The sequence below is a fragment of the Eucyclogobius newberryi genome, unplaced genomic scaffold, assembly GCF_026437365.1.
Source record: "Eucyclogobius newberryi isolate DKJ021-1_F unplaced genomic scaffold, fEucNew1.0.hap1 SCAF_8, whole genome shotgun sequence".
In the NCBI taxonomy this organism is placed as follows: Eukaryota; Metazoa; Chordata; class Actinopteri; order Gobiiformes; family Gobiidae; genus Eucyclogobius; species Eucyclogobius newberryi.
The window spans coordinates 21181840-21198797 of record NW_027316500.1 but is presented as its reverse complement, the minus strand read 5'-3'; the positions used below and the strand labels follow the sequence as shown (position 1 = coordinate 21198797).

Sequence of the window (16958 nt, the reverse complement as noted above, 5' to 3'; positions counted from 1 at the left end):
TTTATTGTAACCGAAGAAGACCTTATAGCAGTAAAACTATGCAAAGCAATCACAACTACATTAAACAAGAACAATTCTTTGACTATTCAATCTATTGTGTACAGTTGGAATTGACTATTCAATCTATTGTGTACAGTTGGAATGGTGTACTTGCCCGTTTGGTGTTTGGTGGACTCTCCTCAGTGGTTCCTTGCTGACTGAGAGAAAAGACAGGCTCTGGTTTGTCTTCAGCTGAGAGCCGCTCCTTAGCCATGGGTCACATGAAGTTGGTATTTTTCTCATCACATGCCTGCTCATCTCCATTAGCTCGATTTGAAACACAGCTCTAACTTCATCATGGGAACAGAGGAGCTCAAAGAAGCAGGCTTTGTCTTACTGGGCCCACAAAATACACTTACAACCCAACAATGAGGAAGTGAGACTTGGGGAGTTAGTAAAGTATCTCCCCAAGACTCTGTGGCTACTGCAATGGTACTGGCGCTCCTAAACATTTATGTAATAAATAGTGTAAGAGTGGAATGGGGGATTCATTTTTTTTTTTTTGGAGATGCAAAATTAAAATTCTGTATAATGTAATAAAAACAATTTAAAAACATTGCAAGGAACAATTGTACACTTGATTTTACTTTCTTTTCAATACTCGAATTTCAATCCCCATATATATATATATATATATATATATATATATATATATATACATATTGGTATATTCAACACAAAATGCCACACTACACACTACACTGCAATGATTTTCAATAGAGGCCCAGATCTACCACACCAGACAAGTAGGCTGTGCAAAGGGGCCCCTGAGAGAATCACATAACTGCAGGGTGCAAGAAGCTGGCAGGGACAGCACACATGAAGCGCCATAACCAGGAGGCTGGCATTGTGTACAGAAACATTTGTGCTGAGTACGGGCTGGAAACCCCAAGGTCAAAGTGGGAAACACCACCAAAGGTGGTGGAGAACGACCGAGCCAAGGCCCTCTGGGACTTCCAGATACAGACAGAATGATAATGGCCAACCGGACATAGTGGTGGTTGACAAGGGTCAGAGGAAAGACACAGTGGTGGACATTGCAGTAAGATGGGATGGTAACATCCGGAAAAAGGAACACGAGAAACTAGAGAAATACCAAGGCCTCAGAGAGGAGCTGGAGAAGGCCTGGAGCGTGAAGGTATCAGTGGTGCCCATAGTGATCGGAGCACTTGGGGTAGTGACCCCCAAACTGGAGGAATGGCTTGAGCAGATCCTAGGAAAAACATCAGACATCTCGGTCCAGAAAAGTGCAGTGCAGGAACAGCAGGGACCCCTGGTAGAGGATCCGAGCTTGAAGAGAGGATAAATAGAGACCGCCCGCGGAGGGTATAAAATATAAAAATTCTGTAAATATTGCCCACATGTAATATAAGTAATTCAATTATTTTTCCATCCATCCATCCATTTTCTACCGCTTGTTCTCTTTCGGGGTCGCGGGTGACTGGAGCCTATCCCAGTGACTTTGGGCCTTAGGCAGGGTACATCCTGGACAGTGGCCAACTCGTGGCAGGCCCGAAATTATTTTTCCACACATGATTATTTCATGATAATAATCTCATCATTAAGTTATTTTATGTATTGATTTTATTTTCAAAAAGGGATACGTGAATATGTCAGTGAAACAGACAAGACAGTCAAGCAGTGTCAATAAAGTTTTTTAATGACTTAAAATACAAATATGAGTAGATTTGGCATACTTAAAATGTAACAAAATTCTTTGTGGCAACATCATAATAGTGTACATTCTCAATATTTAGAACAAAAAAATCTCTGTATTTCATAAAGAATGCACTATAGCACACTGATAAAGCAGACAAAAATCCACTGATGATGTTCACAGAGCACATAGTAAGCCATCCTTTCTATTAAAATCACATCCATCCTAATATCTATTCACTTTCCAATATATAGAATTCTTCCCAATGTGTTCCATTCTCAGTATATATTTGATTCTGAAAATATATGGTACTTCAATGCATCAGAGCAAAGAATAGGCTTTACAAATAAATGTCATATCTTGGAACATGGGCCAGGGGACATTATAATTCACAAGTCAATTCATAAAAAAAATAAAACAATTAAACTTAACTATTACTCTTAAAAGTGTCAGAATATAAAAAGAAGACTTTTTGAGTTTTCCTTGTGCCAAGTAACTATTTCAAGATGTATGTGAAATTACACAAACTAAAAGAAACGGCTGTTTCCATTAGAGGCGTAATATTTATATTTGCTAAATATTTGGAAATATAATGTATCAGCACTGACAGTGTTACATCTTTGTTTTACCACTAGAGGGCAACATTGCTCTACAATACTAACGGTGTATTGGCCTTCTTACAGTACAACTTAGAAAATGCTAAATCATAATACACTGATGTATTTATGTGAGCAATCAGCTACCATATGTGATAAAGAAATATTCAAATACACAAAAATAATATTTTTTTCATGATCATTACGGAATAATCAATACTCTTCACAAAAAATCCTGAAAGCACATAAAACACAACCCAAGTACTTTAGTGTCCACCATAAAACACAACAATCACATTGAACACAACAGCAGTTCACTGACTGTGGTGCCACACACATAGCCACAACTCAGTTCTTTTTCTGGCTCAAAATCTCGTAAATACCAAGACAAAAAAATCCAATACCACAAAAATACACCTCTGTTTTGACTGCAGAAAGGACGCATATTAGAACTTTTAACAACCCATCGTCATACACAGGAAAGCTATGGCAGCGCAAATGTTTATGGTCTTGGCTTTTGAGTGACAATTCACAAGTAATTTTTTTTGTTTTAAAATGCAAACAACTTACAAATCTCCTTACAAATCTAGCTACCCACAGTAAATGGAAGGACATGTAAATCCCATTGTCTTTCTATCCATTTGAATCAATAGCACTTGAAATATATCAATGCATTTTTCAAAAGTCTCTCGCAGCACACATTTTAGCCCTTTTCTTGAATGCTCTGTTCAGTTCATACTAAAACTTGCATGAAATGATTCTTGAAGGACAGACTTCACCTTCACGTAACTTTAAGCACACACATTATAGGCCACATGTACCATCACAAACATGGCAGTGACACCACATGTTTGTTTAACATCGGTGCGCTGTGTTCAACCAGAAACACAGGAAGGATTTATAAGCAAAGAACTCCATGGAAACAACATGATGATGCTTCTCAGGTTTGCTTGTCCTATTTATTCACCCATCATTCTATCCGTCTGTCCTTTACGTGGACTCTCTGGGAATCCTCCGGTGGAAGACTACGGACTGTCTCTGCTCAAACTGCTGCTTCCTCCTCTTCTTCTGGTCCCACTGGCACAGGAGGATCATCTTGAAGGTGGTTCGGAACGTCTTGTTGCAGAGGGCATAGCACATTGGATTGACGGTGCTGTTGACGTAGCACAGCCAGTAGCCCACTGCCCACAGCACACCAGGGATGCAGCCCTTACAGAAGGCATTGATGAGCACCATGATGTTGTAAGGTGTCCACGTGATGATAAAAGCAAACAGAATGGCACTTAGAGTCTGAGCTGCCTTCTTCTCCTTCACTAGGGACATGCGCTTCCTCTTGGTGATCTGGTTTCGGGCTCGGGCTGCAAAGCGCTTTGCCAGAGCTGCCTCTTTGAATGAAATTGGGACGGAGGGAGATTTGGTGTTCATGCTGGTGGCAGAACAGTCACTGGCAGTGGTTGCTTGACCGTCTAATAAACGTGTGTTGGCATTAGCCGGAATGCTGGGCATTGACTGGATCTTGCGAGAGCAGAAGTGTTGGTGATAGCTGTTCTCTGTGCTGTTAGCTCCATCTGACGTGGTTGAAGTTGTGGTGTTTGTTGTGCCCCTCCTGAGGTTGTCTTGACTGTACTCTGCGCCCCTCAGTGGGTCCTCCTCTGACACAGCATCTAAATCTTCACATGATGTGAGCTGAGAGTTGACCGCAGCTTTAAGCCCTGGAAGACTAAGGACAATGGAGAAAATGGTGTGGCTCTGGGAAAGCATCTCCTTTCCTCCACAGTCCTCCTCTTCAGAGGAGCCAGACTGATCCATTGACAAGACAGCATCATTGTTGTTCCAGCTGTCACTGCTGCTTTGGTCCGGGTCTCCCTCTCCATGTCTGATACTACCAGGTTTCCAGGATCGAACTCCAGGCCAACAGTGGAGCCGACCAACTAGCTCTCTGCATGTACGTTTCCTCCTGGACAATCTGGTAAGCTCATAGCTTCCACAGCTCCGCCTACTTCCTGTCTGATGGACAAAATGGGCTTTTTCTCCTGCACCATTCCCACTTTTTGCTCCAACGGCACCACGTCCAACAGACCCTTGCAAACCAGCCAGCTCTTTAGCACGGTTCTGAGTTTCCCTGTAAATCCGCCAGTATAGAACACTCATAATTGTCACAGGCAGGTAGAAGGCTGCCATGGCTGTGCAGAAGGTTATGGTGGGCTCAGATAAAAACTGTATGTAGCATTCATGTGAGGGTACTGTCCTTTTTCCCTCAAAAAATTGCCAGAGCAGAATAGCTGGTGCCCAAAGCACCAGAGACACAAACCAGGCCAACCCGATCATAATCCCTGCCCTCTTGGTGGTTCGTTTGGCCCGGTATGTCAGTGGTCTGGTGATGGAGAAGTAGCGGTCAAAGCTGATGACCAGTAAGTTCATCACAGAGGCATTGCTGGCCACATAGTCTATAGCAAGCCATAAATCACATGCCCAGTTTCCCATGGCCCAGTAGCCCATCACCAAGAAAGCTGTGTACACGTTCATAGAAATGACCCCAATGATGAGGTCAGCTATAGCCAAACTCAACAGGAAGTAGTTATTGACTGTCTTTAGCTGGCGGTTGACCTTGAATGACACCACGACCAGGATGTTGCCAATTACAGTGACAAGAGAAAGCATTCCTGTCACTAGGACGATTAAAACCACCTGCCACAACTGGTGACCCCCCAGAGGGTCGAAGATGATGTTGGCACTCGCATTGGTCACTTGGGTGGTGTCGTTCCACGGTCTGTTGGCTGAAGAGGAGTTGTCATCCAGGCTTTTCGTGGGGTAAACTAATCCTGAGCTTACTCCAGTTTGTTCTTGGTAGTGAGCGTTGGATTGTGGGTAGGCTCCTGTGGTAGTTGTTAAGGTGATGGCAGTAAGCAAGAGGCCAGGGTCTGTGCTGTTGGAGCTCATTGTTAGGTCCTGGCATATTCTGCAAAGGAAGAACACAAAATAGAAAAAAAAAACATCAATTAAAAAATCACTGGCAATTTGTACAGTCCACAATTTCACCAGCAGAGGAAGCTAGAGTTCCACTGCAGACACCCAACAGTGGCAGAGACAGAGGATGGCCATACATATTCTGTTTGTCAGGAAAAAACAAGATACTTCATGCTCAGAATGGTGTTGTTGTTTTAAGAGAATCAGCCAAAACAGAAACCCCTGCTGGGTCTGCAAAAACAACTTGTGATAAATGGGAAATAACTTGTGTTGTCCTGTTATTTAGGTTTGTCTTGGCAATTATCTATAATTGTCAGAATTATTGTATTTAGTGGGCTTGTTAAAAAATGCTGCCAACAAAGAAAGAAGTAAACAGCCAATTTAAATTTCTTTGCAACACCAACAGTGTAAAATAACAACATTTGTGCAGGTTTTTAAAACAGATAGATAGCTTTTATGGTAGAAACAGATCTAACAAATGTTGGAAAACTTCAGTCTTTATTGGTGCATTTACATATTGCCAAGTAACAAAACAGAATAAATGTACACACAGAGAAAAAGAGAACCTTTGGAGGCCTGCTTGATGCCACAGGGGATGCTATTGGAAGCTGAATGCTGCACCTGTGCTTTGGCAGAGATTTACCCCTCCCTCTGAGACACTAAAGAACCCCAGTAGCTAACAGCAACTCACACACATCCACATCACTAAGACGGCCCCTCTACCCCCTCCTTCAGAGGTAAGGCCCCTGGATACCCGCATAACAATATATACATGTATTGTTTATGAGTGACAGAAACATACTAAACAAAAAGCATTGCCATTTGAGAAAGCAGTACATTAAAACCAAAGCTCAGAGATGGAGATGCAAATCAAAAATAAATCATAAAGACGAATACCTTCAAGAGCTAAATAAATGTGATGTTTATGACTGCTTAAAAGCCTCAGTCAATGTTTACAAAGCTCATTTGCCTAAGCACCTCACTGTGCATTGCTGCTTATAGGTGTTACACATATTTCCACAGACTATGGGGCAAAATGTGTCTATGTGGAGATAAGAACTCAAAAGTGCTCAGATCGGGCTTTTATCTTTTACCTTGAGTTTCTGTAAACACTGGGGCTTAGAAGTGAAAATGAATTAAAAAACAAATATAAAGCTCTATATCTCCCAAAAATATGTTTCAAAGACTGGACTCCTGAAGTGTCTCCCTTCGCAAGTGAGTCAGATGTCAGACTGACTGAGATTCGGACTCTTTCTTTCTCTGACAGATCCAGAGAGCTAAATCTACAGATAAGCCAGGTGAGCTCCGAGCTGTCAAGAATCCCTCAATGGTCTGACTACATGTGAAGTATGTATATACAGTAAGATGGCTGTATATGAGTATGTTTAATTCATGTGCCATGCAGTACCACAGCAAACACATTCACACATGGTACAATTGAGCCCTGTTCAGACTCTAAATGTGGATTATTATTATCTTGGCAAACTATGCAGAAGAGATACTACTTTAATTGTTTATTTAACTTGAACTTGAACTGATGAAGTTGTTGTGATAAAAGATGGCATCCTTCTGGAGTTACACTCAGCTCAGCCGGCTCTTTGAGAAGCAGCTGTTTGGGCACGAAGCGCTCCCTGTGACTTTGTTTCGACAACACAAGTCAAACTCTCTGCCATGTGAGAGGAACTGCGATGGATTCTCTTTTACTGCGTCACAAAGCAATGATCTCTGACATTTTGAGGCATTTGTCCCAGCAGGTTGGACAGTACAGACAAAAATACAAGGGATCTATGTTTTCTATTTTCAGCAGTCAATCTTGAGTCAGATGGGCCCAGAAAAGTAGCCATATTCATAAAAAGGTTTATTTTTCAAGTTGGGTACTTTGAAAACTCCTTTAATGTAATGTGCTTTGCTGTGAGGACATATTCCCTCTTTTTTAATTGCTTACAGTTCCATCGATTCATAAATATTCATGCATTGAAATAAGAGGTGAACTTTTTGGCACTAACCATGTATAAATTCCTTACAAACTGCTCTTTAGGGATGTAAAGTAGGACAGTAAAAATAAGTTATTCATGAGAGATGCATAAACAGACAAAACACCTCTCATGGCTAAAATAAAGCGATGCAATCACTTTTTGCAGATCTGGTCTGAGCTATAATAGGAGAGTTGATTGGAGCAGACTGGTGTTGCCCAGCGCTGACAATAGAAAGCAGGTAAACGTGGGCTGTTAGTCATCCTGCAGAGACAAGTCTTCACAATCAGAGTCTGGCTTCTCTCTAGTATGTAAATGAGAGCAATTTGGATGGCAGCACATGGGAAACCAATGAATATCTGTTCAAACAATCATAAATAAATCAATACGCAGCCATTGATGCTACACAAAAAATAAACATATCTGCGACCCTCTGACATAATTAGAGATATTAACTGACATTTGGACTCAATTCGAACAAATTTGATAAAGTTTGGACTAAATTTTGGCAACTTTGTGCCATAGCATTTCTGTTGGATATTTCTTGTTTTCCTCTGTGCTCTTTGCTGCTTTGCTGTGCTTCGTTGTTTTTTGTTTTTTTGATAATAAAAATAAGAATAAAATATACCGTATTTTCCGGACTATAAGTCGCACCGGAGTATAAGTCGCACCAGCCCAAAAATGCATAATAGAGAAGAAAAAAAACATATATGTTGCACTGGAGTATGAAATGCGGTTGCAAGTGTGAAAATAACAAATAATATCACATATAAGTTGCTCCGGAGTATAAGTATATAAGTATAAATATAAGTATATGTTGCACCCCGGCCAAAACTTTGAAAAAAGGTGCAACTTATAGTACGAAAAATACGGTATATATATATATATATATATATATATATATATATATATATATATTTTTTTTTTTAAAGAGCAACTATACAAGTTTTAGTTAACGCTGCAGTATGTAACTTGCTTGTTTTCATATTTTGCCAAGAATGTGCGGCATTAAACGGGTCTGATCTGTGGAGAGGTGACACGTTTTTCCATTGTATTTTTGAGCAAAAAAAAACAACTGCAAATGAACAAGTGACAAGTTTAATGCCGTACTGTGCAAAATGACAAAGCAATACAATCGAATCGTGGACAAGCAGAGAAAAGTGACATAGTATTACATAGTACACCTTTAATTGGTTCTTCCTTGTATGGGGGAAGTGACATCATACCTCTCCAGGCTAGACAAGCATGACCAGATTATTGTATGTGTTCAGTGCATTGTGCCGACATGTTTCGGGGCATGTGGTGACTCAATACAACATAAAGGGCTTGATACACGATGATGCAGGTAGAACATAGTAATATTCCAGGTTGCACACTGAGCAAAGACATAAAGTGTACAGTATGTGAAGGTGAAACGTGATCGTGCCGCATTTCTACAACAAGCTCTGATCGATTACGGTCCTATTGAGTGAAAAAAGCCTTGTGGGTAAAACGGGATAGACCAACTTTGACCTACAAGTTTTATCTTGCATGTGCAAATACGACACCGCCAGGTGACGTAAGATTAAGAGTACAAGAGAAAGCGGAATGCTCTAAAGATAGACTTGGACGAAAGATGGATCGATGGGAAGACGACCTATTCAAAGCATGAGCCCGCCCCTAAAAGAGAGATGAAGACATTGAGACGTACGAAGCTATGCACTCTGAAATGTCCATAACATTTTACATTTATTTAAAGGTGTACTATTTAACTTCATGCACAGATGACGGTAGCATCACAAAGTTACATGTTAGATCTGTGGAGAGGCTGCCCCACTCACAGTAAGAATGCATGTTTTTCAAGTTTTTTGAGCAATATAAACTCTCATAACTGAATAAATGTTTAATGCCATACAGTGGAACATTCCAGACAGAGTTACGTTAAGTTTTAAATATCACACCACTCTGACACCTAGTAGAAGATTTTTATAATGATCTTTTTTTTTGTTTTTAAATTAATTAATTCACACAATTGTAACTCATTTACATTATACTATAAAATTAAGATGAAATAACCAAATTAAAATATCCAAATGAAAAGGATATGCATATGTGTAGATATATATACTGCATAAGTGTAGATGCTAAATGTATAATTATATAATAAAGCTTTTAGTGGCTGTATCTAACCAAAATGTGGCTAGTAATGTAATATCTATTGAAATTTGACAAAGGAGAAGCAAAGTCCCTAAAATCATTTGCATTATGACTGTGTGTCTAATAGGTAAATGTATGTGCAGACTTGTACATACATGTGGAAATTGGACATTTTAGATGTTTCCTTTAGTTTATCAGAAAGAAAAAGATGTGTTATAAATAAAATATGTCTGTTAGCTTTAGATTCTTCCTCACAACTGAGAATGACTGTAAACCTCTGAACAGCACATATGGTTTCTGCCCAGTTACGTCTGGTTTTAAAGTCTATTAAAGTCCAAAAAATGTGAAAAGAACCACATTATGAAGACATTTTCCCCATTATTATTATGTGTACTATTATTTTGTATTTTGTTTTTTGCCGTTTCTGAAATAAATGGAGGTTTCAGCCTGCTTATTGACTCTGGATTCACCTTTAGCCCAAATGTACAGAGCCAGATTCAACTAACAGCAATCTATTCTATTCTATACCTTAACATACTCTCATAGCTCTAAATACTTGAATCCTATTTGTACAGATTGAATCTATGCTGTTTATGTTTCATTCACATAAAGTACCTGACTCTATTCCTGGAACCTCAAATAAAAACCCTTTAGGATTTATGGCTGGATTAGGCATTTTACAGTTTGCCAAGGAGGAGTTCAATCCATCTCAAGCTGTTGAAGATGGGGCTGATGCCAGAAAGCGGTGGCAGGGGTTGCAAAAACGCCATAAGGCCATCTGTCAGGTACTCAGCATTGACAACAAGCACAGTTAGTGCCCACTTGGCCGAGGGTAAGATTGGAGAGATACCGGAAAACTTCAAAGATTCTTATCTGAACCAAATCCTACACCAGTCCATTCTAATTTTGAATCCACTATCTGATAAGGAAAGGTGACAATTTCAAATTTAACAACAACGCTGTGAGGAAAATGAATGTAGAGCAGCAATTTCTACAGATATAGTGCCTGAATTACAGAGGAAATGTATTGCAATTTTCTGACACTCAAATACATTAGAGTGAGACAAACATTTTTACTCAATTTAATAAATAAATAGTATCCTAAGGGCCAATTTGTTGCAATTCATAAAACAAAACATCTGCCAATTAATTCTACTGCTCCTCTCAGGTGCCACCACAACTTCACACACTGGTTTTCAAACATAACAGAAAAAATGAATCTAAGAAAATAAATCTGGTAGATTAGTACAACCAAACACAAATATAATGGCTATTTGTACCTGTGACATTCTTGGTAAAAGATATATCGCAGCCCAGGTTGGATACATGATGTTAGTGATGTCTCTGCCAGAACAACATGTAAAGACCAAGATGCCTTAAAGGGAGTCTCGCTGAGAATCTGAGATGTTTTCACTTCAAACGCAGAAGCTGACGAGGAGGAGGAGGAGGAGGAGGTATAGAGCAGATGCTTCAACATGAGGCCTTCATATACTGTAACATGAACATCTTCACCACGTCACCCCACACTGGAGTTACTACAGAGCAGCAGGCCAGGGGCAAAGGTATGTGCTCTTACCAAAACATGCTCAGTATAAATTAGCCTTAATGCTAACAGCAAAGCAAACTTTTATTCACAGATTAATTTGTTTTAGTGCATAAAATGATTTTAAAAACATCAATTCTTACTTTTAGTGGACTTGCCTCTTCACAGACCTGATTGCCCATGTGGCACCCGTATTAGAAATGTTTTTATAGTACTCAATGTTATTAATTATCTTTAAAAGTCAAGTCACATAAATATCCACTACCAAAAAATAGGATGGCTACACTGACACAAACTGACACGTTTTCATGAGCGGATTGTTTCCTACAGAAAGATAGGTCCCAGAAGTTTCAGAAATAGATTTAAAATGAATCTTTAATTAAGTAAGTATACATAAATAGTTTTTAATACAATAAAAGGTAATTTTCAACAAAAGATAAAAGTAGTTTCTGTAAAGCTGTATGATAATCCTTCTATCTGCAGTATCACTATCTACAGTATTGATTAGAATGTTTTTTTTTTCTTAAAACCTTGGTATAAATTGGATAAATAAACAAAATAGGTGAATCAATTCCATAATTACACTATTGCTCTTTCTTGTGTGTATCCATGTTGTCCTGCTTTGCCCACTGCATCATATGTTTAATAAACGTGGAACACCAAGACCTGCTGTATTGGTCTTGACACTGGAGTTTTGTTCTCAAATTTGAAGAAGCTCTATTTAAATAAGAGGGACACGTCCATCTGCTGTCTCCGCGGTAACGCCTCATCCCTTCAGCTGTCCTCCAGAACACGCCGCTCCTATGAGACCCAGCTACAAATGACTGTACCAAGAATGCATTTAAATAACAACCACAAGTCACCTTGCACTTGTCTGTTCCTGTACCAGGTAAGGACTTAGATAAGCTCAGCAAATACCTGTCATTTGTGAAGTACCATCTTGTACAGGGAGCAGCGTACAGCAGACTGAACGTTCGAGCAGTGCTTATCAGACGCTTGTGCGAAGGTTCCTGGGACCAGAACAAACAGACAAGGACGTGTGAAGAGATACTACAATGACGCGTTCTTCTCAATGGAGTCGAAATACAATAGATGCAATATTGCTTATAGGTTACCAAGAGTCCTTATGGAAATACAAGTACAATACAATACGAGTCTGGAGGTGGAATGACTTGACACTATTGCCTCCTTTGTATCTATTTTCAGTTATTGCATGTTATTCTTTTCTTTGCTCTTGCACATACTGAAAGCGCGTTTGTTCAGTGATGGTTGTTGTGGTGTGCCGTATAGAAGTGTGAGAAGACAAACTTTCAATTCATGAAACAACTACCTAATGTCCCTCATACAATGTTTATTTTTCTGATGTTGTATGGTTACGTGTTAAATATTGTACTTACATTTTTTTATATACAATATAACATTTTGAAACGTAGGAACAAGGAATAAGATCTCATTTGGGCTATCAGGAATTCACATTTTATTCAGGACAAGTATATAAGAATTTGGCACACAACTGGAAAATATTACCGGTATTTATACAACTTTTAACTGCTACTTGTAAAATACTGAAGTCATAACAGTAAAAGTAACCTTCTCCTCAACTTCATATCTTTCTTTTTTAATGTGAGGTACAATTATTACAATTATTATTATTAATTGTTACTACTGCAATACTACTAGTACCACTTTGCAGCATGATAAAGCAAAGATATCATCCATAAAAAGTTTACCCTCCTTGAAGTTCTGTTCAAAGTCACATTTGAAAAGCCAGGTATGTATATTTTGAAGGCAGATGATTCTTTTATACAAGACTTATGGAGAGTGCAGTAATAGGAGCTGCACTTGAGCCTATACTGTGAAGAAGTCCGGTCAGTCGGTTAATGCCAGGAAGCAGCGCTGTGTAATTATTTGGCCCTAACCTTGTTTATTCTGCTTTATGACCATGGGCAGCCAGGAGCTCTCTCTGTCTTTTATTGAGGCAGCCTTTTTTCTTTGCACAATCCAGATTACTCGAGCAGCGGGTTTTACACTGGCACCAGGAGCCACACAAACAGATGGAGTTTTGACAGTGACTTAGACTGACAAAATAACAATGGTAGGAAAAGAAAAATAAGCCCTGAGCGGTTAAGCAGTCGGCACAAAAGGGCTCCACAGGCAGCGCTCCAACTAAATGTGGCACAGGCAAAGATTATCATCGAAGAGCTGGTAAAGGGCAGGATAACTTGATATAAAGTCATGCTTGAAATCTGTTTATCAAATCAGTTTGGTTTGGTTTGGTTTGGTCTGTGTACCAAACAGATATGCAAGTGTGAGATATGCATTTGGTGACGGGTCTATTGATATCTAGTAAACATTTAGTCTCATTAGGGCTTCTGGATATTTAGAGTGGTGTTTTTGGTGTTTAGTCATTACACAGTCACACAAAGGGCTGATAAGCTTTGTCATAGCCACACCTGTCTTGGGGCAGACTGAGTGGCATGTGGCAATCACATTATAAGAGTAAACGTGTTTTGCCTAAAGGACCAATATGAACAGCAGCTATTGTCATTTTGAACCAATAGTGGCGGTAAATTGTAAGTTATCAGTATTGAGTTAAAATGATGATCACAGCCCTTAGTCATAAGGCGCTGGTACAGCTAGCAGCCCGGTGTAAACGCTCTCTCTTCTTTCTCACACTTATTGTGCTTTATCTCCTATATTTTGTAAATATAGTAAGTATATTTTTTCTACTTTACTGTACGATAGGGACACGCGCTGGAATAGTTTTTTAATTTAACTGTTTTTGACTTTTTTCGGCTGGATTTGAGCGTTTTTCGTTGCGTTCATTGTGTTGTTGTGACGTGAGCTAGCTCCGAGCGAGCCCACCAGCCCCCCCCCCCCCCCCCCCCCCCCCCCCCCCCCCCCCGCGCCCTCCGGCCGCGCTAAAGTACGGCGTGTCGTCGGTACACGTTTATATACACGTTTATATGAAAGAGGAACTTCACGAACGATCGGGACACGCACTGGAATCGCTTTAAATGAACTTGTTTTGACTTTATTCGGCTGGATTGAGTGTTTTCGTCGTGTCGTTGCGATGTGTCTTGGCTCTGAGTCCCCCGGCTCGGGCCCCGCCCCCCGGCTCGGGCCCCGCCCCCCGGCTCCGGCCCCGCCCCCCGGCTCCGGCTCCGGCCCCGCCCCCCGGCCGGCGCCGTACCGCGTTTACACAAAGGAGGAACAGTCGTCTTACCCGGAGATCATCACGTTATCCCGTCGCAATACTGACCTAACCTAATACTGATGTGCAATTCTGTCGTATGTGCAATTACTGTGAAATTCATGTGCAATCTATGTGCTGTCGTGACACATATTCATGTGCAATTACTGTCGGGATCACATGCAATGGTATTTATGTATTTATTTGTCTATGGGAGTTTTTATTTATTTATAGGAGATCTTCTACTGAAAGTGTTTTTCAGACTTCCTATAAGTGATCTGTTCTTCTGTATCTACCTCTGTATCTACCTGCGTTGCACCAATGAAATTTCCCCATGTGGGACAATAAAGGAATATCTTATCTTATCTTATCTTATCTTAGCTGTGGCACTGTAGCAGAGTGGTTAGCACTCTCGCCTCACAGCAAAGGTTTGACCTTCTGTGGAGTTTGCATGTTTCTCCCTGTGCCTGGGTGGGTTTCCTCCCAATCAACAAAAACATGCACCATAGGTCAAAAAACCTCTTGAAAAGGTCCTGACTAAGCCAAGCACAAAGATCTGGAGATGGGTCCCCAGACCCCTGAGAAGATGCCCCAGTGGCATTGAGGGATGGGTCAAATGCAGAGGACACATTTCTCTATGGGGACAATATAAGCTAATCTAATCGGATCAGACATTTTTTCTCAATCAAGCAAAGCTTTGTGTTAGTGTGATTTCCAGGTACTTAGTGATACATTATAAAATGTGATAACGCTGGCCTTGAAATCCCTGCCCACCAGAAGATCTATGAAAGAACTATGAAAGCAGACACAAGCAGAGATTGAAGCAGAACAGAGGCGGAGGATAGAGAGGTGAAGGTGAAGCTGAAGAAGTTTGAAAAAGCTGAGTTAGCGCGGGTGGCACAGTGGGCTGGAGTGAAAGGCTCAATTATAAAGAGCACTAATTAGTTTGCGCCAGAGGCAAAGACAAAGCATAATGGAGCATGTTTTATTTTGAATGATTTGATGCAAGTGCTTTCACGTTAAGTTAAGTTTTAGCAGATCCATTTATATTTACACATTACAACTGACCTGTAGTTGGCAAACTTTTTATCCATGGCTTTCAGAATTCAGAAAAAAATAACAAAGTAAAATAAAATATGATATCTTTGGAACAGAGAAAAGTTCTAATACTTTTAGCAAGATAATACCCACAAATACCCTATAGTCGAATACCTCCCTACTCCGATGCATCAAACAATATCCATAAGTCTGTCAATTCTAAATGATATATGTTTTCCTTTTGTGTTCCCCTTTGTTATCCTGCGTAAACCCTGTGCAGTGTCTGCAGAGCAGTGCTGAGTGTGTTTCTGTGGCACACTGCATGTGGTGTATTGTGCATAGATTAGCTTTCTACTTTATTTTCCAAACAGAGCTAGATTTTCCTTGGTGTATTTGAAAGTCTTTATTTTGCCTTGGTAAGAATATTACCTTCTACAAACAAACAAAAGAACATTATTGTGTTTTGTTCAAATATACAATCATGTATTAGACTGATAACATGCACAGCTTGTTAGCTTTGTCTGAACACTATGGATTTACCCAAATGCTTACTTCTGTTTACATTCTGGCATGGGATGAATCGTTTTTTGCAATTCCTCAAACGCCCATCGCTGACAAGCCAAAGAATGACGTCATAATCCAGTCAGTTATGTAATGTATATGCAAGACAAACATCTATAAACATCAGTAGCTAGAAGAAATCTTAAAATGTCCTGTCAGTGATGTAATATGCTGAGGTGGCTATTTTCTTTTATTCCTTTAACCTTTTCCAGCAAACCCTTGGAGCGCAATGGAGTAAATTATTGACTACCTTTTTGACATTTGAAGATGATCGTAAGTTGGATCTTAAATAGCCTGAGCATTATGTTATTATAAAGCATGACGGCTGCCTCTCAATAGCCATAAAATGAGGACCACAATGAGACACAGAGTCATATAGTGACGCACAAAGCTCTTTCGTACAAGTTTGCAAAAGATAAAATGTTTTATATTTTGATAAGGGGCCTGAGTATTGACACAAAGTTCTGCTTTTACAATTCACTTTCACTCATAAGAAACGTGCACTAGGTTTTATTGCTGAAACAATAACAAATAGATAATAAATAAAATGAAATACAAGTTTGTATTCAAGTGATGTTTAAAATACTGACATGGCTTGAATTGTCAAGTCTACTAAAATAAATAAACTATAACTTTTTCCACAAAATTTGATATAACATTAAAACTAGGTTGAAACGATCCCCCTCACATAAAGACCTGAGTCTGTGTCGCTGTGTGAATGATGTTTGTGGAGATGCCACTGACGCAGAATAAGAAGATTAAACTTTATCGTCCCCCGGGGGAAATTTGTGTCGGTGCAATATTTGCCACATCACATGCCACATTGAGAACAACAACAAAGATTCAACAACAGCAAAACACTATTCAAATCAACAACTAGAAAGTGCCAAGTCATTTCAAGTTCGTTTAATTGATGTTGGGATCAAGACAGTTTGAGATAGTTGGATTTGCAGTTGAGAATGTGGCGCCGTCTTCCCAGATCGAGGATGTTGAGGCTCCGTCATGACTGTCTCTCACAAATCGTCTGCAGTGGTTCAGAGTCTTTGTGTCCCATCATCTTCATCATATTGCATTTATTAATCTGTGTCAGTTTGGATCATAGCTGGACAGGCCGAGAGCCGTACCATGCTGTCCAAACGCACTCCCAAGTACTTATCTGAGGCAACCTGAGAGACTTAATAAGCACTGGGGCGTGGTTTGTCCCCTGCCTTGGGTCAAATAGCAGCCACAACCCCGTCAGTCTGCCCCATGGCAA

At 39.9% G+C, this 16958-nt stretch overlaps 1 protein-coding gene across 3 annotated transcripts in view; it reads right to left on the bottom strand.

Annotated features, from left to right (window-relative positions):
* Positions 1 to 1678: 1678 nt before the first annotated feature.
* Positions 1679 to 16958, bottom strand: part of chrm3a (cholinergic receptor, muscarinic 3a) — a 120188-nt gene continuing 104908 nt past the window's right edge. For all 3 annotated transcript variants that reach the window (XM_072436700.1, XM_072436701.1, XM_072436702.1), the window contains one exon: positions 1679 to 5251. In XM_072436700.1, the coding sequence (XP_072292801.1) occupies positions 3283 to 5232 (1950 nt within the window). In that variant the 5' untranslated portion in view covers positions 5233 to 5251 and the 3' untranslated portion in view covers positions 1679 to 3282. The remainder of the gene's footprint in view (positions 5252 to 16958) is intronic.